Source organism: Lipophrys pholis (assembly GCF_963383615.2).
Source record: "Lipophrys pholis genome assembly, chromosome: 12".
In the NCBI taxonomy this organism is placed as follows: Eukaryota; Metazoa; Chordata; class Actinopteri; order Blenniiformes; family Blenniidae; genus Lipophrys; species Lipophrys pholis.
This window is the reverse complement of record NC_137641.1, coordinates 20,167,591-20,190,806: the sequence shown is the minus strand read 5'-3', so window position 1 is coordinate 20,190,806 and position 23,216 is coordinate 20,167,591. Positions and strand designations below refer to the sequence as shown.

General features: G+C 40.1%; 1 protein-coding gene across 1 annotated transcript in view; it reads left to right on the top strand.

The window, feature by feature from the left end:
• gnaz (guanine nucleotide binding protein (G protein), alpha z polypeptide) overlaps positions 1 to 21,800 on the top strand; it is a 32,766-nt gene extending 10,966 nt beyond the window's left edge. Inside the window, exons 2-3 of the mRNA XM_080476571.1 lie at positions 5,640 to 7,007; positions 19,114 to 21,800. Of these exons, the coding sequence (XP_080332697.1) occupies positions 6,285 to 7,007; positions 19,114 to 19,458 (1,068 nt within the window). The 5' untranslated portion in view covers positions 5,640 to 6,284 and the 3' untranslated portion in view covers positions 19,459 to 21,800. The remainder of the gene's footprint in view (positions 1 to 5,639; positions 7,008 to 19,113) is intronic.
• The last annotated feature ends 1,416 nt before the right edge of the window (positions 21,801 to 23,216 follow it).

Sequence of the window (23,216 nt, the reverse complement as noted above, 5' to 3'; positions counted from 1 at the left end):
AAGGCTCTTATTTTTCTGATCTTCATCTGTAACAGCATAGATTGTACTTCATATATATAACTTATAACTTTGAATATATAACTTATATAACTTTGAAAACAGATACTTCAGAGGTGACCCTTAAAGAATCACATACGGGTGTTTTAGAATCCAATCATATTGCAGCTCATAAAAATCTGATCACTATGTCACACCGGCTGCTTAATCGCGACACAATAGCAAGACTTAGCACAGATGTGGGGATTAGCTACTGTTCCACTCCTGGGGTTTCTAATAATATGGTAGAAATCACTCTGCCAGACTCCAGTAAGATACTGTACACGGACAGTGACCAGACTGCCTGAAGTCTTTTGGTAACCTCTTTTTGTCAGACTGCTGGGGGGAAAGCGAGGCCAGCTTTCAGACTCTAAACCAGCTGCCTTTGGAAGAGAAAGCATAAGCACTGTGCAGCTGATTGTAAAGCATGTGAGCATTTTTTTTTTTTCTTTCATGTGCATGTACTGTATGCGAGTTTGCTAGAGGGAGTTTAGCTGCAGCATTGCTGGTATCCAACTTTCTATATATCTATATATATATACATACACATATTTTTAATTTTTTTTTAATGCTATATGAATAAGTGTACAGTTGTCAGGAAGTCACATTACCTCAGCAAAATTGCCTTCTGAATAGTTACCATTAAACTGCTGGTACATGTGCCTTTCTGCGTGATCCCTATTAAAGTACTGTATCTAACAGGGGCCTCATCCGATCCATCCTGAAATGCAAGCCTGCTGACTGTAGCACATACACACACGCACACACACACCTGCATGCCTCATTCATAAACCATTACAAGACGACTGAAAGCTCACCTCCGCCTTTCAACTTTCTCCTCACAGCAACACACTTTTGCTGTTCATTCTTTAAAATGTTTTCCTGAATTTGCTCGACTCTCACATATTTCATTATTTTGCACAAGTGACACACAGCGGGCACCCAAACTATTTGGATTTTCTTCAATTAATTTGTTGATTACAAACAGCAGGGATCACAGAAGCAATGTATTAAATGTGTGTTTATTCACCTGATTACTTGTTGTTTAAGCTGATTCACTAATGTGTATGTTACTTGACAACATCTGGAATGTGTTGTGGAAATTCCTGATCACAATAAAACAGTAAATCTTACAAAGGCCATCAATAATCTTTTTTATGTTCCGTATTAGAATCATACCACTAAGCCAACAGAATGTGTACAAAATAAGTCCAAAGAGCAATAAAACAGAACTTGTGGTGCAAACAAAGTCACAGGCACATTCTTGTCCTTTCGCAACAAATCAACATCGTCATCATTTCTCTACTGAGACTTTCTAGCTGTTCTGCACAAACTGTAATATCTCCTGCCTGAAGTCTTGCCAAAGCAATGAGGTGAGAGGTCGTTTGGTTGCTGCATGAACGAGTGCATGAAAGACGGGTTAGAGCTGCTAATTAAGTAAATCTAAGAGTAAGATTTGGAACAATGACATGCTCACTGGATACACACCAACTGCAGCATTGGCCTACTCATGTCAGTGCCACAAGTAATGCTCTGTTGCATTTCAACCAACACAGGCTGACTTAATGGATGGATTGATTCAATTTAATTTAATTTGAATCACATGTCTTCAGTAGCATGGCATGATTAATTTCATGGTAACATATAATGGGTTCAATATGTTTGTGTGCCTCTTACAAACAGATGCCATGCGATACGACCGCATCTCCTTCCCATGTCCTATGAATGCCGCGCTAATCTAGAACGTTCAGCTCATGGTCACCAACAGGGTGGCGATTAGTTCCAGTACTGAAGTTCACCTCGAGATCAGTCCCTTTATTTTCATTGTTTTGAGTGATATGATTTGATTTTTGCTTGGTTTTAAATGTGACAAAACTCAACTTTTCAGCTCGTGTTCGTATGTCCTCAGATGTAAAATTACAATGAGCTGTTAAAACCTACGATTTCTACCTCTTGACCTTAATAACATTTTGTTACGTAATAAACAAGCCACCGGGAAAAAACAAAACACACTGTGACTTTATCTTCAGTAAAGGGTGTGGTTGTAATTATTTGCAGCATGGTAAATTAATACAGGAAGCACGTGGCACAGTGATGGAAAGGGAGCTGATGGGCCGTGTGCAGCAGGAGCTGAGAAGGGGAAGCCACAGAAGTGACCGGGCTCAGTCTCATGCTGGCTATCGAATTTCCTCAGTCCTCATGATGCATCGAGATTGCTGGCCTCACTGCACGCCCCCCCCCCCAAGCTCTGCCTTCACTCATCCGTCTGCCTCCGCTCTGCCACTCACTCTCTCACTGTCCTTGTAACACTTTTGTTTTGGATTGTTTTTTTTTTTTTGTTCACTTAACTGATGGACACGGCTGGTTCACAAGTAAAAAAAAAAAAGAAAAAGCACACAGATTTGAGATGATACAAGTTTCTTTGTTGTCTATCAAGTTTCTTACAATGTACGGAAACATCCGCCATGCATAATGAAACGGCACCAGATCTCCTTGCTGTGTATGTTCCTCTATAAGATTGAAAACTTTGACAGCTATGACGAATAAACGGTATTAAATTGAGAAATACTCCAAGCTATTCATAACAGCTGAAAAATAAACTTAACTTAAAACATATATTTTTTAGTAAGTAATTGTTACATAAAAATCAAAAAAATCTAAATAGGTAAGTGTGCTCTCCAGCTTTTGCAACAATCTAGAACCATGCCCTAATTGTTGACTCTGAACTGCCTGTTTAAAAATGATAATGACCTGGTAACTTGTTTAAGATCCACAGAGAATTTTGTCCATTATAAGCTGAGGATGATAGCATGAGAAGGGAAATAATTATTAACAAGCCCACCAGTGCAGACGAGACTTCTGTAAATGATCGTTACCATATCTTAATCTTCCAATCTGTTTTGAAAGTACTACTAAAAAAAACTCTTAGAGTGATGAAATAAATGCATGAAAATCAAGCCTATTGCATAAAACCCCTAAGAATCATTTCCATCTATCTTCAAGAGGTGGAAAGTAAAGAAAAATAATTAGTCATTGTTCTTCTGAAAGGTTTCAGGTACCTGTACTTCCTCTAAGCATTTATTTTTCACTCCGCTGTTTTTACATTCGGACCAAAATATTTGAACTTCCTATTCTTTACATTCTTAAAACTGGGCTGTTGTTGAAAACATTGAATCAAGTGAGAATAGTTTGTCATCAATCAGAATAGCAGGACTCGGTGGCGGGTGCACAGACACTGAAGTGTCTACAACTTGTATTCCAGTGTTGTTTAATTAAGAGTTACCAGCAAAGGTGAACTTAGAAATGTGTCCTTAAAGTAAAGTTGATGAAACTGCAGGCGTCGCGTGGACTCCTGCCACAGCACTGATCTTTTCTTAAGCTCACACAGTTGTTTTTTTTGCTGTTGCTTCGACTTGAAGCCACTTCAACTTCATATTAGACTTTGTAATTTGTTACAAAAACTAAGCATATTTCCATCCGGTGGGCGCTTTCCTAATTAACTTTAATTGTTTTGTAAAAAAAGAATCAAAGTTCCGGGCATTTCCTCCTGCTGTGTGATGCTCTAGTTAAAATGGTGTAGGTGAGAAACAAGCCCCTTTCTTTCTGCATTTCTTTCTTGCATAAGCAAGTATAGGATTTATTTGAAATGTATGTGATGACACTGATTTCACACGGATGTCACTTTACTCCCTTTCCAATTATCAGGCGGCTGTTATAACTTCAAAAAGTGTGGACATGCAGGCGCTGCATTTTCCATTCGAAAACAACAAATGACTTCATTGTGTTTCATACACTCTCAAAACCAGTGATGTGTTTGAACCAGTTTGGCTGGCTATGCCATTTCGAGAGCACAGTCAGGTGCCTGAAGCCAGGAAACAATATTCTGCACTCTGCTTGTATTGTGATACTCTGTTAAGGCTTTGTTCTGCTCTGTTTGGCCTCAGTGTCTTTCGAGGACTGGACGTAACTCACCAAGCGCTGAAAAATCTTGCTTTTCTATCGCCGACAGGTTTGCAGGGGTGTAGTTTCACCAATACAACTAGGCCACATTATGATTTCACATTTGTTACTCAGCCAATATCACATAACCTATTTCGTTGCACATCTATTTATCAGACGTTCTCCGTATTCTCTCAGTGATCGTTTTGTTTGAACAAAGTGATCCTTCCCTAACAGCTAATGCATCATAGCAAGCAGAATGAAAATCTAATATCCCCAGAAATATTTCTGTTCATCCTTCGACTACAATCTAGAATTTGAAGGATAATGGCACAGATGTCAGGGCTTCGATTGGGGGATTTAAAGCGTAGTATAAAAGCATAAAAGGCACCTGCTGGCTTGAGATTGTTATTTTCCACGGTGATCATAAATGAGCATTTCACCTGATGTGGATTTGCTGAAAAGAATGCAGGGCAGACGAAAAAGATGGCAGTCTGAGGTGCAGGGATCTGAGGTGAGCAGCATTTTAAGCGGAAACACATTGACTCTGTTTATAAAGCGTCACTTTCCTTTGGAACGGGAGATTTGCAGCCTGTTCCCATCCATATGTTTGACCTTGATTGTGTATATAATGAGTCTGCATGTGCGTTCGTGTAAGTGTGTAGTGTTAAATGGGTAGGCGTAGCTCGCTAAACATCCACTTTGGCCCAGAGTCTATGGTAACACAGGACTGCAGATGGAAAGAACTGAGGTGTGTGGCTGTTCAGAGAACCCTGGAGAGGCAGAGCACACAGAATTTTGATAGCATGGTAATTGAACGGAAGGAGAGAAGCATAGTGTGCATATCATTTTAGGGTTGGGGTCAACATCCTCATCAACCTTTTTCCATTTCCTGAAAGAGATAAAATTATTACATTTCAATATTCTATTAAATATCTGCATGTGTTTTTGCCTGAGAGTACAACTAAAACTCTAATCTCACCGTCATTTCTTGTGGTCAACGGTAAACAACTGGCCAAGCGCAGGATGAAGTACCGAGTCGAAGCAGTGGTGAACAATGAGCAGCACACTAAAGTGCAGTTGTAAACCTTGTACGATTTCAAAATCTCACTATTTCCTTTTCACAAAAGTAAATAATAATTACACGTGTTTGCAGATGTTGCAAACACACCTGTGCCACCTACTAAACTAACCGCTTGCAAACTGAAAGGCCTTCACACACGGGGCAATATCACCATGCTAAACACGCACAGATGTTTGTGGTAAAAGCAATTTATAGCAGTGACAATCCACAATTGAGACAATTTTATGATATTGTTTGAATAGACTTCTGGAAAGCATGACAGTACAGCCTATCGTCACCCTCAGTATTTGTCAAATATCTTTTTCAAGGTTAGAGTATATCTTTATTATAAGGTACAAAGAGAAAATGGAAGATTGACTGCATTGCACAGGAATTTAAACTTAACTGTGTGCCCTTCTTATCACATTGTATCATGCCTATTGAACAATTTCAGACATTTTTAGGGCAGGCATTTTAATAAAGGCAGAGATTTTCATTGAAAACACCAAGTTACTGATGGGACTGAAAATGAAAGAGAATAGTTAATACATGTGTAAAATCTGGTATTCATGTCTCTCTTCCCTGTCTTATGTGTTGGCAGACTCGAGGACCTTCAGTTGCCTGTGAGGAGATATTTCATCGTGGAAGACGCTGCGAAGGTTTCAGAAGGAAGATCAACCAAAAAAAAGGCAAAAATATCGAACTGAGGTGGACGGTTGCAAAAGCCAAACAAGGGCAACAAACCACAAGAGCCATGTGGGAGGAGAGTGAAGGGCGTTTGCTATTTGTACGCATCAAGCCCAAACACTTTCTCTACTGACGCACGCTGAGCACTCCCCAGCCCTCCCCAGCCCTCCCCAGCCCTCCTCTTGAGCTTTTCCTGAGGGGCAGCCCCTGCTATGAACCCCAGCTCCATTGGCTTCAATAGGCAGTCCAACCTCAGTGCCAGGCGCTGTGTGGGCATCCCACAAGTCTGGGTTCTGCCCACTCAGAACTCGCAGACTGCCCCTGAACGAAAAGCATGAAATACTCCTGAGTCACTCCTCTGTGTGGTGGCTTTCCTGTCTAGTGTTAAATTGGTCTGTAGTGAAGTTTCGAACGCCTCTCACGCTGCAAGCTTCTACTTTGTGGAAACTGTTCTCCGACTCTTTCCACCGACTCTTTGTCAGTCACCACTTCATCGTATTTTGCTTCCACACCAAGCAGCAGCACGAGTTCCTTTGTGTTTACCACGTGGTGGAGGAACATGGGATGCCGTCAGAGCTCGGAGGAGAAGGAAGCGGCGCGGCGCTCCCGGCGAATCGACCGGCACTTGCGGTCGGAGAGTCAGCGGCAGCGGCGCGAGATCAAGCTGCTGCTGCTGGGCACGAGCAACTCGGGCAAGAGCACCATCGTCAAACAGATGAAGATCATCCACAGTGGAGGCTTCAACTTGGAGGCCTGCAAGGAGTACAAGCCGCTCATCCTGTACAACGCCATCGACTCGCTCACCCGCATCATCCGGGCCCTCACCACCCTTAAGATTGATTTTCACAATCCCGACCGCGCCTACGATGCCGTGCAGCTCTTCGCACTCACAGGGCCTGCGGAGAGTAAGGGGGAGATCACTCCAGAGCTGCTGGGGGTCATGAAACGTCTGTGGGCAGACTCAGGAGTCCAGGAGTGCTTTCAACGTTCCAACGAGTACCATTTAGAGGACAACACTTTCTACTACCTGAACGACCTGGACCGCATCTCCGCGCCCGAGTACATCCCGACTGTCGAGGACATCCTACGATCCCGCGACATGACCACCGGCATTGTGGAGAACAAGTTCACTTTCAAGGAGCTCACCTTCAAGATGGTAGACGTGGGCGGACAGCGGTCGGAGAGAAAGAAGTGGATTCATTGTTTCGAGGGCGTGACTGCAATCATTTTCTGTGTTGAGCTAAGTGGCTACGACCTCAAGCTCTACGAGGACAACCAGACGGTAAGACAATGTTTGAAAGAACCCAGATTTGTACTCACACTGCACGATTACACGCATGCACCTGCCGGCACAAACAGTGTTCACATGCAGAAGCGATTCACAGTCATTTAAAAACAAGGACGATTCTATCTATAGAATCCTATCAGCATTCTTGGTTGTTAAAATGTAATAATCATATAAAGAGCGAGAACATTTTCCCATCATAATGGTAAAACATAAAAGCAGAAAAAAACATATCTCACGTGTGAACCACAGATCATTCATTTGGTTTGTGACAATAATTCTAAATACTGATAATATTCTCAAATGTCTCAATTTAAATGACCGTGAAGCACAACTGAGTTTAAAAACGAGCAATTTTAAACTATCATTCACCATAGAAGCTGCTGAAAAAAACTAGACGCTGTGAGCTATCCATAAAAGTAATATTTGTGATAAATACTTCAACAGTTCTGGGAAGCTAATGGAGAACAAGCGTGTCGTGATGTCTCATTTCCTCTCTGTACATCCCCTTTTTACTACCCAAACAACTCTGCTGTGGTTACGGAGAGGCACCAGGCACAGTGGAAATGGATGATTTTCTTATTTTGTTGATATCCAACCTCATACAGCTAAGCTTACTCCCAACTAACATGTATTGTTAACATAGAATAGAGAGCAATTTTCACATTTCAGGTGCCGCAATTAAGAATTAAGTAATTGCTTTTCCTCATTACTTTGCTGAGATTATAGCTGATGTCAGTTTCTAACACAACCTTTCATCGCTCCCTATCAAATTAATGATAATCTCGCTGAACACAATGACAGCCGGCTGTCTGACAGAGACCGAAGGAAACAAAATACAGAGTTAAATGTCCTTTAATTGATGGGTCTACTGAAGTAAGAAAACAGCGATTTAGAAAACAGAATGGAAGTTTAGATGATATGATGTCTATCCTCTTTTGGTAAATATTTCCATGGTTTAAAACATCCATTAATTGGATTCTTTTTTCTTAATTCATTCATTTAATTCTTAGAACTTCTATTGAAACACTGTTCAGCCACATGTATAACAAATATTAGCAACAGCATGTACCATATGACTCTTATATGAAACATAAACTGACACTATGAGTCATGGATGCTGTGACATGCTGATCAGGCTGCAGCCTGGAGAAGTTTTCACAAAATGTATGTGGCGCATGATCTGTTCAAATTAATTCAATAAACCCTCAGTTAGGTAACCAACACCACTCTGGTCTAATCAGACAGCATGCTCAGTTTACAGAGGTCGCGGAGTCGAGGAGGCAAATGATCCACTGTGGCAACCCCCTGAAAGGAACATCTGAATGAGGAAGATTCCAATTATAGTCCATTCATTTCTTCATTTTTATCAAACAATTTATGTTCGTAATCTAAAGTCTAAACAGTTTACGTCAAAAATGGAAAAAAAAAAATACCTAAATTGTCCCTTAGCATAGTAACAGTCAAAGCTGTTTAAATAACGTGAATGCCTGGTCTGTTATCTCCTCTCCATGCTAATGGAATTTGAACGATTTCCTATCTATAGCATACAAACGTTCCTATCGGAGTGTTTTAGAATAGTTGGTTAGGTTTTGCTTGCTGAGCTGCTGCTGCGATAATGAAAGATCAACAGTTGGATTTCTTTGAATAGGCAAAACTATGTGGGGTGAATTTCTCCTTCGCTGGAATGATGACCATTTTTTTTTTCTAAGGAGGTTCCTGTATTCATGTTCACCTTGATATCTTAAAAGTCAGCTCTAGAAATAGCGCAAGCACAAAGGAAACCTCATCACTGTAAGTGACCTGGCCTGATATTTCATGGGTTACCCGGATAAAGTAGGGTGTAGACTGCACCAGGTTGGAACACGAAATCAATTAGTGTTATAGGTTAAAAATAAAGTCTGAGGAGAAAATGCAGTATGGTGTTAATTGAGTTCACAGAATAACGTGTGAGGTTGTACCTGTGAGAATTAGCAGATTGTTCCAACTCCGTGTAGCAAAGGGAGTTAACTGGTGTTACATATATAAGAAAAACAACTTTTATTCTTCAAACAAAACAAAGAAAAACCACATCTTTCCTCTTGTAGAGCCTCTCTTTAGGTCTTGGCATAGTTTTCTGTTCCTATTTCACATTGGGCTCTGGGATTTGCTATAAAAATTACTGTTAATAGTTAACTTTCACAACCTTTACAATGTGATACGATTCAACCTAAAACTAAATTGCACAATTCTGTGTATTAAAAACACAAACTGAAACCAAAATGTGACACCAATTAGTGATTTCATGAAAAGCATCACCACTGACTGTGAAGATTACTGTAGGTACACTATTGTCTCAGTGTGCAGCTGTTAAGCTGTTTTGATGAGCACATGAGCCGTGTCTTTAAGTAGCTAAGACGATTCATACATTCATCTTTTATATTGTTTATCCAGCTCAGAGTGTTGGGGGGCTCGAGACACTCCCAGTTCACTATGGGCGAAGACAGGGTACAACCTGGACAATTTCTGGTCGCCAATTATCTTAAATGTTTCTGGACTGTGGGAGAAAACCTGAGTATTAGAGAAAACCTGAATACATGCAGGGGAGAACATGCAAACTCCACAGAAAAATTGCCCTGAATCCCAACCAGTACTCAAACCAGCAGTTCAAAAACTAAAGCTACCCTATCCACATTTCCTGTTACTTATTTTTATTTCTTTTAATGTTACGGTGGGTACATTTTAGACCATCTTAAACAAGATAATATGAACTAAAAAAAAAAAGCTGTTTACACAGAACCACATGGCAAAATTGTGCAAAAACCAAAATCAAACATTCATCGTACACTGCTGGCACCTCACCTCTGGTTTCTAAAAACAGAAGTGTATTTCTACAAACATTGAACAAATGATTAGATATTTTGATGTCAAATAGGTTTGTCATTTGCACTTAGTCATCAAGATGTTCTACATTTTTCAATATTAGGGAAGCCAGTGATTTCAGACCATTATCTACATATCAAACATCACATTTCAATTCAATGCGGATGACATGAAATCCCAGGAAAAATGGATTATACAAGAAGACTATAGAAGTATGTAAATCTAAACATCATGATAAAATAAAAGGGAGTTGTATCCCACACACACATATATATATATATATATACGTACTTGCAAAATAATGACTTAGGAATCTGACCACATAGGCTTTGTAATGCGACCACCATGCATCCAACGATATTATTATATTGGGAAGTATTTTTATAATTGTCAACTACATATTTAAAATATAAATTACTGGAAGGACTCGTGCTAATTTAAAAAAAGTCTGTAGAGCTATAACATAAAGCTTGAGTCTCCTTCTGTCTACATAGAGATGTGTTGGTGCTGCCCCCTTCAATAATAGCTCTTTAAAAATGATTTGAGATTTCTTTGCTTGAAGACCTTATCGAAGCACTTAATCAACGGGACTTGGGTTTCATCTTCCGCAATCTGTCAGTCGGTCACTTGCCTCACAGTCCCGATCAGCTCTACTCCTGACTGAGTCTCGCAATGTGTTACAAAATGGTTTTCTTTCATGAGGACAACCAGAAAGACGGCTCGCATGCCAACCAATCATGCGTCACCGCTGATAAAATAGTTAGTTCTACACAAAAGACATCAAAGGCCAGATTTCAGGAAAAAGACAAGTCACAACACTAACATAGTTAACATATCTTATGTATTTGTCAGGACAGTGAGGGCATGACAGTGTTTCTTATGTACTGTGGAATAATATAGAGACATGTGAAACTAATGGCAAATCAATCCAAATCCAACATGTAGTACTTCAAAAACAACATACCAAATGGATCATGAGCATGTGGGTGAAATCAGCACATTTGTGACACCAGATTTGCAAGTAGCTGGATATATATAAGGCAATTTGCATTTTACTCTGTGGGTGGTCCTACAAGAGGCACAACATTCATTTCACATACGGATTTTGATGAAAACATTTAGCAACACTGATCACATACAGTAGACATGATAATCCATATACCTACGCTGTGTGGCTGTGTGTGTGTGTGTGTGGTGGTGGTGGTGGTGGTGGTGGTGGTGGTGGGGGGGGGGGGGGGGGGGGGGGTTGCGCTTTTAAAACATTTTTAAGAACAAAAAACAGATGATGTACCACAGTCCTCTCATAAATTTGTCCCCAGTGAGCTTTTTATTTTTTAATATTTACAACTTATTTCTGGGGAAACTCTTGGCACCACCAGACAAATCACTGGAAATTTATCACCTTTTGCAGTTTGGTTAAAAAAGAAAAATGTTTTTGTATGTAAATCTTTTTTCCCCCTGTAAAATTAGATCCAAAAATTACACGACTCTATGTCATTTGACACTTTGAAGGCGTTGCCATGGTGATGGGCGTTCTCACTGTGTGCAACATGAAGAACAACGGGAGTGAGTGTGAGTCTGCGTGCGTGCGTGCGTGCGTGCGGGCGTGCGTGCGGGCGTGCGTGTTGTCCAGTGCCAGCTGTTTAAATCTTTAAAAACCACTTTAATTAATCAAGTATTCCAGCGCAATATCTTCTCTGATTCCTCCTTTCTTCATGTTCATTGAGTACATGGACCAAAATCTGCAGGGTCACGCCAGATAAACAGGACTGTGGCTGGTCTGTGGTGTCAGCAAGCCGCTCTTTATCCATCTGCCCCTTTTCTTTTTCAGTGTCCGAGCTCAATACAGCCTGTTCTGCTCAGCTTGACTTTGTAACTTCCATCAGTTTTTGTGGGTTACTCAACATCCTCACCATAGGAGCTGCTCTGAATCTCCTTGATATTTCTATTTTTTTCCATTTATCAGACTGTACTCCCGGAGCAGGAACACATTTTTTGTCACTCAAGAAATTATTAAAAACTTGATCTGAGACCGTTAAAATCTAATTATAATGTAATCATATCTTCATCCCAATGTTTACATCAGCTTTAATATTGTGCGTTCTGCATGAGGTGAGTGATTTTGAGTACAAAGCCACACATTGTAACAGCTTGAACTCACTCCTTTATATGCGCAAATGACTGAATAATGGGCACTTTCAAAAAACTGATAAATATGTTTATTTCTGGCTCATGCTTTAATTTAACTAAATGACATGTGATCAGCATTTACTTTATCACATCTATGACCAAGCATAAGATGTTGATGATCAAAAATGGGAAAAGCAGATAAAAAATGAAATACAGCTTTGTTTCCTCGACTGGAGGTTTACTCACCTTTCATTCGGGATCAACTCTGACTCATTCATTTTATCGGCCCATGTTAGAAGTGCTGCATGTCTGTAAAATTTACATTTGATTCCATGAATTATGTCCTACCAATTTAAAGCACAAGAATGATCATGGGAGACTAATGTCACAGCCGTACTTGGCTACAAGTGTCAACACTTCAGAACAAATTTTTTTTTTTTAAACAATCATTTTGTTACATTTCTTTTAATGGTTGTTAATGAGCGACCTAGAAACGGTCTGCGTTGAGAAGCAGTTACAGCTGCTTTAAAGAGGAGCATGTTTTGCTGAAAATGATGGTTTAGCTGATGTACCATCGTGTAAACTGTCTTCAGATCAGTATCACACTAAGACCAGCAAGAAAATTATGCAAAAAGACCAAGGAAATGATTTGTAAACCAGGATGACATCGGTTCAGTTTCAATGCACCAACTCACCCAAGACAGAAAATACACTATAATAATTACAGTACATTTACCGATCAACCCATTCCCTGATGCATTTTCCCTGTCCCATCCCTGTCTTCATAATGAATCGGTTACCGTGGTTACTGTTGCTTAGCAACAGGCCAGTCAAATGCTCCTAATCCTGTGCTGTTGACAGTGAGCTGTGACTTGGGAGGAGAGGATGAGAAGGGGAAAGGAGTAGAGGGGTGGGGGTGGGGTGGGTGTACAATAAACAGCAGGGCTGGAGAAAATAAACAAGGTGTGTGTGCATGCGCATACGCGCATTGTGTGCCTGCGCGAGTGTTCGTGGGTGCGCTACCATGAATATGTAGTGCAGGTTTATATTCAACAGCTGAGGCTGAGCGACTGCAGCGAATTCTGCTCGTCTGCGAGGAGAAAATGAGAAGCAGAGCGACGAGGTTAGCGTTTGTTTGAGCTTGCCTTAGCCAAACATCAGCACAGACGCCGACGGCAGCGCCGCTTCTAACGATCCAACTACTATTTCATTCCTCACTTAAAACGAGAATTAATTACCTGTCACATGAAAGAGGACTGCAAATTAATTAATCTTTTTTTTTTTTTTTTTTTTTTATGTTTTTATGTGAAAGTTTGCCATGTGTGTTTCTTCTGTCAAGCGGCAGAAAAGACAATGTAGGAAGTGATGCAGATGTAAAACAACATTTTCACTGATCAGTGACTTTAAATCATGCTGACTGCTATTCAGAAGCACAGGCGGGCGTCAGATGTGTTTCAGTCAGATGTGTTTCAGTCAGATGTGTCTGACATGTATTCAGGAACGTCCACAGCCGGAGCCTCTTAACAGGCTAATGGCTTATCAAAGGCCTCGCTATCATGTAACAGCAAGGTTCATGTGATATTGCGCTTTCCTGATAAAAATCCACACAACGACAACGTTGTATTTGAGCAGCAGCTCTCAAAGTGTAGGTCATGGGGGGTCTTAGGGATGTTTTTTTTTTTTTTTTTTTCCCCTGTGGGATTTTTCCTCGTAATGTTGGGAAGATAAGAAAGATTTAAAGAATGATTCTGGTTAAACTATTAATTATTTAGGATGCGTAGATGGTTATTAGGACAAAGAAAAAGCATCTGTGCAAGAGCATTAGTGTTACAATATTTGCAGACTATTTATAAAGACCTCACTACTTTTGAAATTCAAGAGAACTGTTATGCTGCAAAAATACTACCAACAATTCAACCAATATCTACTACCTGACGTCGATGGGAGTGCAGCGCGATTGAAGCTCCAGGAAAATGTTGTTTTCTTAAAATGTCAAGAATTTGACATTCTGACATTTTGACTTGATTCCTGACATTTTGGCCATTTTGTGACTGTTTTGTATTTGTTATCAGACTTGTGTTCATTTCTTGACATTTTGACGCCGCTCTCAGTGTTTCCACTCTATACTTGACATCTCACCTCCATTGTGGATATTCCAGCAGTAGATGAACCTTTGAGCACGGTTACAATCTCGCATGAGCTGATCAGTCACATTTATCCAGCCGCCTCTACCAACTGAACCACAACAGCCCCTTCAATTCTAAAATGCAAAGTTACAAAGAAAACCATCTCATCCACCTTGCATGCTCTTACTATATTGTGACTGCAATAAGATATGAGGGAGGAAAAGTGGTTTCAATAAATAGTTTTTACTATCAAGTTTTTGTGTGGCTAAAGCAAATGGTAATACCATATACTGTACCTTATAGTATGTAGTTGGATGACAGCAATCATTTATTTAATAATGCCATCATATTATTATTACTATGAACATTATTCTTAGTAGTACTACTACTACTAGTAGTATTGTATATGTATTTATAATACTATAAAAACTCCAATCTAATAAAAAACATAAAAACATTAATATCCAATCGTCCCTTTTACAGCTACAGTATATCTGCAGGTTTACTGTTACTGTATATGAAGTGATCACACTCGGATGAGACTATACTTTAACTATAAGACTATTATTGAGCATTCTTTCATGTTTGAACCGATTTTATTTTTATCCGCATCCTAATTTTAAATTCATGCCATAAATTGAAAGATGAAGCAAACGTGATCTCCAAAATCTTTTAGTCCAAAAAGAAGAAGGTTGCCTGCAGGTGGATATAGTATACATCGATCCATTATCTACACCTGCTTTATCCTGCAGAGGATCGCAGGCGGCTGGAGCCTCTCCCAGCTGACCGTGACCCTCTGTAGGATGAAGCAGGCATAATGGATGAAAGGAAGGAAGGATAATGTCCAGCTGAAGGTAGTAACCTCATTAGCATTTAGAGTCAAACAGTTCTGAAGTTTACGTGAGCTGCACATTGATCATCCATGAAACGCAGATGAGCAAATCAAATGTTAAGTAAATGTGGCCAGTTTATAATTGAAAAGGCGACTTTTATAAGAATCGAGCCTTGATGTTTGTTTGCTTGTTTTCACATCGGTGTTGGCGCCCACAGAAGCAACATTAGTAATTAAACAGAGAGGAGAAACAGAAAGAGGGCAGTCTGAATAATGCAATTCACAGGTACAGTTGGAAGAAGAAGAAGAAGAAGAAGAAGAAGAAGAAGAAGAAGAAGAAGAAGAAGAAGAAGAAGAAGAAGAAGAAGAAGAAGAAGAAGAAGAAGAAGAAGAAGAAGAAGAAGAAGAAGAAGAAGAAGAAGAAGAAGAAGAAGAAGAAGAAGAAGAAGAAGAAGAAGAAGAAGACAGAAAAAAAAAAAAAAAAGACGAAGCGAAAAGGAAAAATTATCTGTGCAGATAAAGCGGCCTTTCTTGTGAGGCAGTGACATTTAAAATGAACCTTAATGAATAACGAAGAGGTGGCTGCACACGTAAATGACTTGTATTTATGGGAAACAAAGCAATGACACTGTGATGAACTTCCTCATTAATACTTAAGCTTAATTAAGGCCTGTGCCTCTCTTGAGTACTCAGACAGGAGGAGGTGAGGGGGGGAAAGCTGTGTGTGCGTGCGTGTGTGTGTGTGTGTGTGTGTGTGTGTGTGTGTGTGTGTGTGTGTGTGTGTGTGTGTGTGTGTGTGTGTGTGTGTGTGTGTGTGTGTGTGTGTGTGTGTGTGTGTGTGTGTGTGTGTGTGTGTGTGTGTGTGTGCGCATATACTGTGTAAGTGTGCGTGCAATCAGTGGGGTTTGAAGTAAAGGAAGAGGCGGGGGGGGGGGTCTGCATACTTCAGCGCTCTTGAGCGACACCCCCATCCCCCGCCCCCATCTCCTCCGTCTACTCTCCATTGAGAAATGCTTACGGTACAAATGGTGTAGTGGTCAGGTGAAGAAGAGTGTCTGGGCTCGGCTGGTTGTTTCCTGCTGTACTGTTTTAGCTGCTGGCTTCTTGTTTTGACACCCAGGCAAAAGGACGAGTGAGGTCAAAAAGCCTGGCTGACTTTGTGTAGTATACAATGTTTAGGGGCCGGTCTCAGTCCATGGGGGAAAACCCAGTCATTCAGAGAGGAGAGCTTGTGCTTCGGTTTGATTGTATAACAATATGTAAGAGAATGTGAGGAGAGAAAACAGGACATAAAGCAAAAGAAAGAGACGTTTCAATGCTTCAGTGCAGAGCTGATTCTGTAAACACATACTGATGCAATTTGTATTGAACAAAGCCCTGCATTATTTTCTTCTTCCTGTGGAGTCTCATTTTAATTGTTCAAACCATTAGCTGTTTTCTTAATATGAAAATAAGTTGTTTAGAGGGAAACTGTCAACAGTATTCAGTGTCTAGATTGCAGCACTTTAGTTTGCACAATGTTTCTGGCAAATCTTTAACCAAGACTTCCTAAAGGCTTACATTTATTACCGCTTCAAATCTGTTATTAAAAAGGTCTTTTATAAAAAATAAAATAAAATAAAACCATATGACTGGATCAACTAGACCTTCCCACTGGAATCATTTTGTCCAGCATATTTTCTGGCTTTTCCAAAGCATCCGGAGGTTATTTTGCCAAACATCCCAATCAGGGCCTCAGTCTGTCCAGGAGACATCAGGAAATATGTCAGGATGCTGTGGTGCCTGTTCCAACAGTGGGACTTCTCTTCTCTTTTTCCACTTAAGACCAGGAAATTCACCCAAACCCTGCCCAAAAGGATGATCTTCAGAGCCAATTTGACTGCTTATAGAAATAAAGTCAAATTTTTCAAAAAGGTACACACACATGATACAATTATTTTCCATTATCTTGACTTTGTTTGTAGGCCTGTATTCCACAACTGATATGCAAAAGTTTATCAGCAGAATCTAAAAGAATATAATAGTGAAAAACTGTGCTAATGTCTTTTTTTAGTCTACTTCAGAAGCTTGAAGGGCAATATTTTTGGCAAAGGGTTACACTTACACTTACACCAGTGAAGGAGCCGGGTTTGCTTTGAATCTGCACAACGATTGCCCAATACTCTATTCCTCGCTCTCGGTATCTTTTTTTCAATTGCTGTTTTCCGATCTTGTGATTTGCTCAGAGCATCTTGTTGTTTCTGCAACCTTTTAAACACCAGCCCTCCATCTGACAACATCCTAGTCACGAGCTACTGGCCAGTCGCCACATGCCAGCAGCTGCCATGAACAGGCCAACTCTCTTTGTTTTCTCATACACGTTCACCGTCACATGAGCGCAAAAAAAACTGTCAGGGAGCATATGGATGTCTGCATGTATGCACACACACCACCGTGGAAAAAAACACATACACATTTGCATAGATGTTCCCAGGCTGTGTCCTGTGGCTATAGCCAGCAATGCATAACTGTACTGCTAATTAAAATTAAAAGACCATTCCAACATGGACTTCCACACGGTCTCTGATAATTCAGAAATAATATGCACGGAGCTGAATCAAATGGAGTTCTATAACATTTAAGATCATATTAATAGTGGTGCAACATACTCTGGTATTCCTCCTCTGTGCACACCCTTTACGAGAAGGAACTATGACCAACTAATTCGTCGCCACATATGAATTATTTTCATTACTGGTTGTGAAATAATCTTTTACCTAACTTGAGTAAAATCACATGTTATCACACTTATTGCTGTCTTAGGTCTTTTTAAAATAATTTCTCCACATTTGGGAGCTCAGAAAACTCTTGGAAGTTAAAGGCTGAAGGTATAAATGTCATCATGTCATCAAAGCAAACGGTGCCATAAACAAAAGTACTTTTTAAGCATTTCACCTGATAATATTTGCACTGGAGCAGCCTTCAACGGTCTGTTGTAAGTGTACACAACTTATCAGTCATCGGTGTTTGTTTCAGCCTCGACACACAACTCCCCCTATGAAGATGATGAGTAATATTTAAAATTTTAAATGGTCTGTCTTTCTAAAAAGAACTACATTTAATAACTGTCAAGCATCTGTGGTGGAACACTTTACAATATCAGTGTCAGAAAAAGCTGGAGGTAGTCAAAGGTAACACGGCTTTTCAAAGGAGAATATGAGAGTTCAAACGCAGGTCTTTGTCTGTCTGAGTCTGAAGTCTTTGTTGACATAACAGAGAAGCCATACCGTTGACTAGTCAAGTGCACATTTGCAAGGTGTTTTGGGTGATTTTTTGACTTCAGTTTTGTTTCGGTTTCATCCTGAAAATTAAGAACTGTAACCTCACATGCACAGATTCTGTCAGTTGGCTTTTGTGAAAACTGAAAACACACGTGAAGGGGCATGACAGGGCAACATTAAGACCATTTCCTGGCCTTTGCGAAAAAAATTTAAAAAAAGAGAGACAAGCATAAACCTGGTTAGACTGGATACTCGACAGGTTTAATCTACTGATTGAAAACTTTTCATTTTAAAAACAGTTTTTAATTTCTAAATAAAATTCAGAGGTAACATCTTTCTACCTATTACTGATGTATTTACACAAAGCAAAAGCAATGGGTCTGCTCTTGGATCTAAAGAGTGTGTGAACACACTTTTCTTTCACATGTGCAAAACTAATTTTGACAACCACGGAAAAGGCAATGCCTCGGTCTCAGCTGTGACCCTCTTGTGCTCATTATACGGTCCAGGAGTCCAGGTTGGGAACCACTGCCTTAGACCGCTTGGCTCTCTGGACTACGGCACTTTTCAGCAGCCATACATGTCATGCCGACACCTTTGAAACAAGCCTTTTTCAAACCGCTTTGTTGTCTGTAAATCCTAATTGTAACTCTGCAACAACATTTAGAAACAGAGAAGAAGTGAAACTGCATAGAAAGTTTAAATAGTAAAAAAATAAAATGTTTCTGATCCACATTTGAAGCACCAGCTGTGATCTTCATGGATCAGTCATGGCGTTCGCCACTGCTGCTCACTTTGCTTGACTGAACTTGAATTTGTCACTTTAAAGTAAAAACTGTGTTGTGATGATATCTTTTTTCTTTTCTTTTGGTGTCCCGTGTCTTTCCACACAGAGTCGTATGGCCGAGAGCTTGCGTCTTTTCGACTCCATCTGCAACAACAACTGGTTCACCAACACGTCGCTCATCCTCTTCCTCAACAAGAAGGACCTGTTGGCTGAGAAGATAAAACGCATTCCTCTGACAGTGTGCTTCCCTGACTACAAAGGTCAAAACACCTATGAGGAGGCGGCCGTCTATGTGCAACGGCAGTTTGAGGACCTCAACCGCAACAAGGAGACCAAGGAGATCTATTCGCACTTCACCTGTGCCACTGACACCAGCAACATCCAGTTTGTGTTCGATGCTGTCACGGACGTGATCATCCAGAACAATCTGAAGTACATTGGGCTATGCTAGGACCAGACGCTGGGTGTTCGGGGGAGTGGGGGGTGGGGTAAAGCGGGCTGCTTGGCAGCAGTTGGCCCGCCGTCAGGCTGGATAAACAAAGGCATGTCAGTCTGCCCGACGGTGTAGCTCTTTGAAGAAGTGCAACAGAGAACTGGAAAGTAAATGAGGTAGTGAGATGGTCGGGGTCGGACCATACTGTAGATTTAACAGTTTCAATCGAAACAACCGAGCTGATTGGCCGCGGTCAAGATGGGATTTTTACCCTACATGTTTGCACTGATTATGAGTATGCAGAGACACCCAAACACACACGCGCACGCACACACACACACACACACACACACACACACACACACACACACACACACACACACACACACACACACACACACACACACACACACACACACACACACACACACACACACACACACACACACACACACACACACACACACCTTTATCTTTTGCTCACACACACAAAATCTTCGGATCAACAGTCGAGCACTTGTTTGACGAGGCGACACTGGAAACAGCGACCCCTACCTGCCTGCCAAACCTGTGACTGAGTAGTCGGTCTGTACTGGTGGTTTTCAGTTACTTTTGTCTTCTTCGTTTCGTTTTATTTCTTTTTTTGCCTGAGTCAATTAATGCTGCTTCACAAAAAAATAAGTTTGACCGAATCTACTTTCTCTTTTGGAGTTTCACCCAAACAACAGTAAGCAGTAAGTGCACCTGATGGAGAGACAGGGAGACAGAGAGAGAGAGAGAGAGAGAGAGAGAGAGAGAGAGAGAGAGAGAGAGAGAGCGAGAGTTAAAAAAAAAAAAAAAAAGTCAATAGACATGATGTCACAAGGTTTCTGTCTAAAAGAGGAAACTGTCACCGTCAAAAGTAAAATGTGTTTTCTACACACTATTTCCGTTCTTTCCCCTTGTCGACACTCTAATGTTGTTCTTTTTCCTCCTTTCTTTTATCTTTTTGTGCTTTAGAAAAGAAGAATATTTCTCTCAAACCTGCTTTTGACGGCAGGTCACTGACTTATATTACCAGGAGTATGTTACACTCGGCAGAGTCAAAAGTATTTATGATCATTCCAGTTTCCAGCAAAAGACGACAAGAACAGTGCCAAGATCAGTTTGTAAATAAAACAAGATCCCATTCTTTAAATTTTTGTTTTGTTTTCCCCCGTTTGTTTGTTTGTTTGTTTGTTTGTTTGTTTTTATGGACAAATACATTAAAACATGCATGATTTTGTTACTTTTGGATACTAATATATTTTTTTCTTTGGGATTATGTTCGTCTTTTCCTAGGTTTTAAATAATATATTCCCAAAAATATATATAAAAGTCAAACACTGTGTACGATTGTACAGTTGTCAAGAGAGGAATCTATTGAAAAGAGTTATATCAGTATAATAGCGGTGATCATAATGTCATCATGATGAAGATGAAAAAGATTACAGTGATGACGAGGATAACGACGACGATGACTGCAATGCCGACAAGGAAGCGCTCACCATGAAGTCAGCATGAGAAGAATAAATGGATGAGAAAAGGAGCAACATGAGGAAGAATATGAAGAATGAAGAAGTAAATCTCGAAGGCTCAATCTTCCTTGCATTGTCTAAGTGGAAATTGTTAAACAGTCAGTCAGTATGATGTGTAAATATACTGTAAGGTACACTCTTTGTTCAAACAAATGAAAATCAAGGTTGAGTTGGGATACTGTGAGTGAGATAAAGAGAGAGTGAGAGATAGAGGAGGAAATTCCCACTCCACTCCTCCTCTTACCCTTTCTTTTCAGTTCAGAGAACAACTCAGCCAAGGGCTTCAGGCTTGACTTTACAGGATGTCCACTTCAACAAAAGACAAAAACGATGAAAAAAGAAATATAAAACGGACAACTATGAATAAAACAACTTATGCAAATTTTGATGGTGTAGTAAATGTCTTTCTGGGTGATGGTTGTGTCGTCTGTACCGGGACTGTTCATGGACTGCACTTGCTTTTCTTATTGTTAAATCATCATTCTGCATCAAGAGATCTGCAACGTGGCCCGGAACGTCAGTCCACGCTTCCATCCAAAATCATGAGATAAAACATGTTTGTCCTCATTATACAATGTAGTCACTGGGGCAAAAGCAATTTGAGCATAAAGTGTGCAATTAAACTACTCCTGAATGAACTTGGGCAATCTGTGATAGGGCGACGGTGCACAGGGGCAAACCAGATTTTTCCCTAATTAGTGGACGAACACCTGCTGACCCAATGAGTCTGCCAACAGGTCTGCAAAGTTCACCACAAACTTTTTTAAATTTACTCACACAAAGTAATAAAATGAGAAACTTTAACAATGCTAAAAAATAAAACGTAACTTTTAACCCCTACATATTGTCCATATTCCATGCCTTCACATTATGGTGGATTTTATTTTGACCAAATTCACCCAAAGTAGTAAAATATAAAGTTGATATGGCAATAATAAATGTTTGATTAATCCCTTATAAATATTCTGCGGAGCAGGGAGTGTATTTTCTCAGTTTTACTGTACTTATTGTTGATGGAAAACTTCTGCTAATCATAACAGGATGCCCTGTTCAGCATAAGGCAAGAAACGTCACGGCCAACTGTTAAATTTGAGCACCACTAAATCATTTTCTTTATTTGCCGCACACTGTGGCATCTAAGATCCACCTCAGCTTATCCAAAGTTTGAATTTGTAGCACTTGTTCCAAAGTACACAAGTTTCAATTTTTGTTTAATATTTTGTGTATTTTGCCTCACTTTATAAAAATGTCTTTAACTCCAGGGTAAAACAGTGACATTTAGGTTGTGTTAACTGCTCTGAAATGTCCATATGGGTCCATTTGGACTCAAACAGTATTTACGAGGTTAAGAAATAGCACCTCTGCTATAGCGTAGTCTAATGAATGTAATGTAAGAATGTTGGCATTTTACATTTTGACCAGCCAAGAATACGTACTTTTTAACGAAGCACCCTAAACAGACAGAAAGTACCATACAGTAGTTGTACTAATCATCCATCCATCATCTATGCCACTTTATCCACTTTGGGGTGGCGCGATCCCAGCTGACAGCGGTTGAAGGCCGAGCATATTGACAGGTTACTGGTCCATGACGGCGCAAACACAAGACACATTCATATCGAGAGGCACATTTTCTGAAATAGAAAAAATTAATAGCCTAAAATGCTGGACTGTAAAAGGAATGTGATGGGAAAAAGGTGGTATATTAGGTGACTTTATGAAAGTCTGCATGAGGGGCTGCTTTCATCAGAGAAGCAACCGTACTAATCCCTGTGAAGGAAAAGTTATGGAAGTAAATTCGATCTTCTTTTTAATTGATTTATATATATTGTTGTTTTCTCTTAACCCAACAAAGCTGTGTACATTCAGGCCACCTGGATTCCATTTGAATTCTCATTAAATGTTCAGTGAGTCAGGGAAACAACATCGACTTCCTATATCTGGGAATTACTCGTTGTGCGGTATTGACAGTATTGAGAAACTCCTATCACAAATCTGTGACACAATGGTGATTCTTGCAAAAGAAAAAAGAAAAAAAAAGTCATCAGGGACCTTGTAAAGACTAGGATATGGGTACAAAGCTAACTTCTGTTGCGTTCTGGTAATTTTCTTAAAATTATCTAGAGACTGCAAACAGTCTAGAAACTCTAGGTAAAGGATGTCGAGCGCGCCAAATCTGTGTTGGTGGCAAAGGGACAGAAATCCATCCATCTTCTTTTC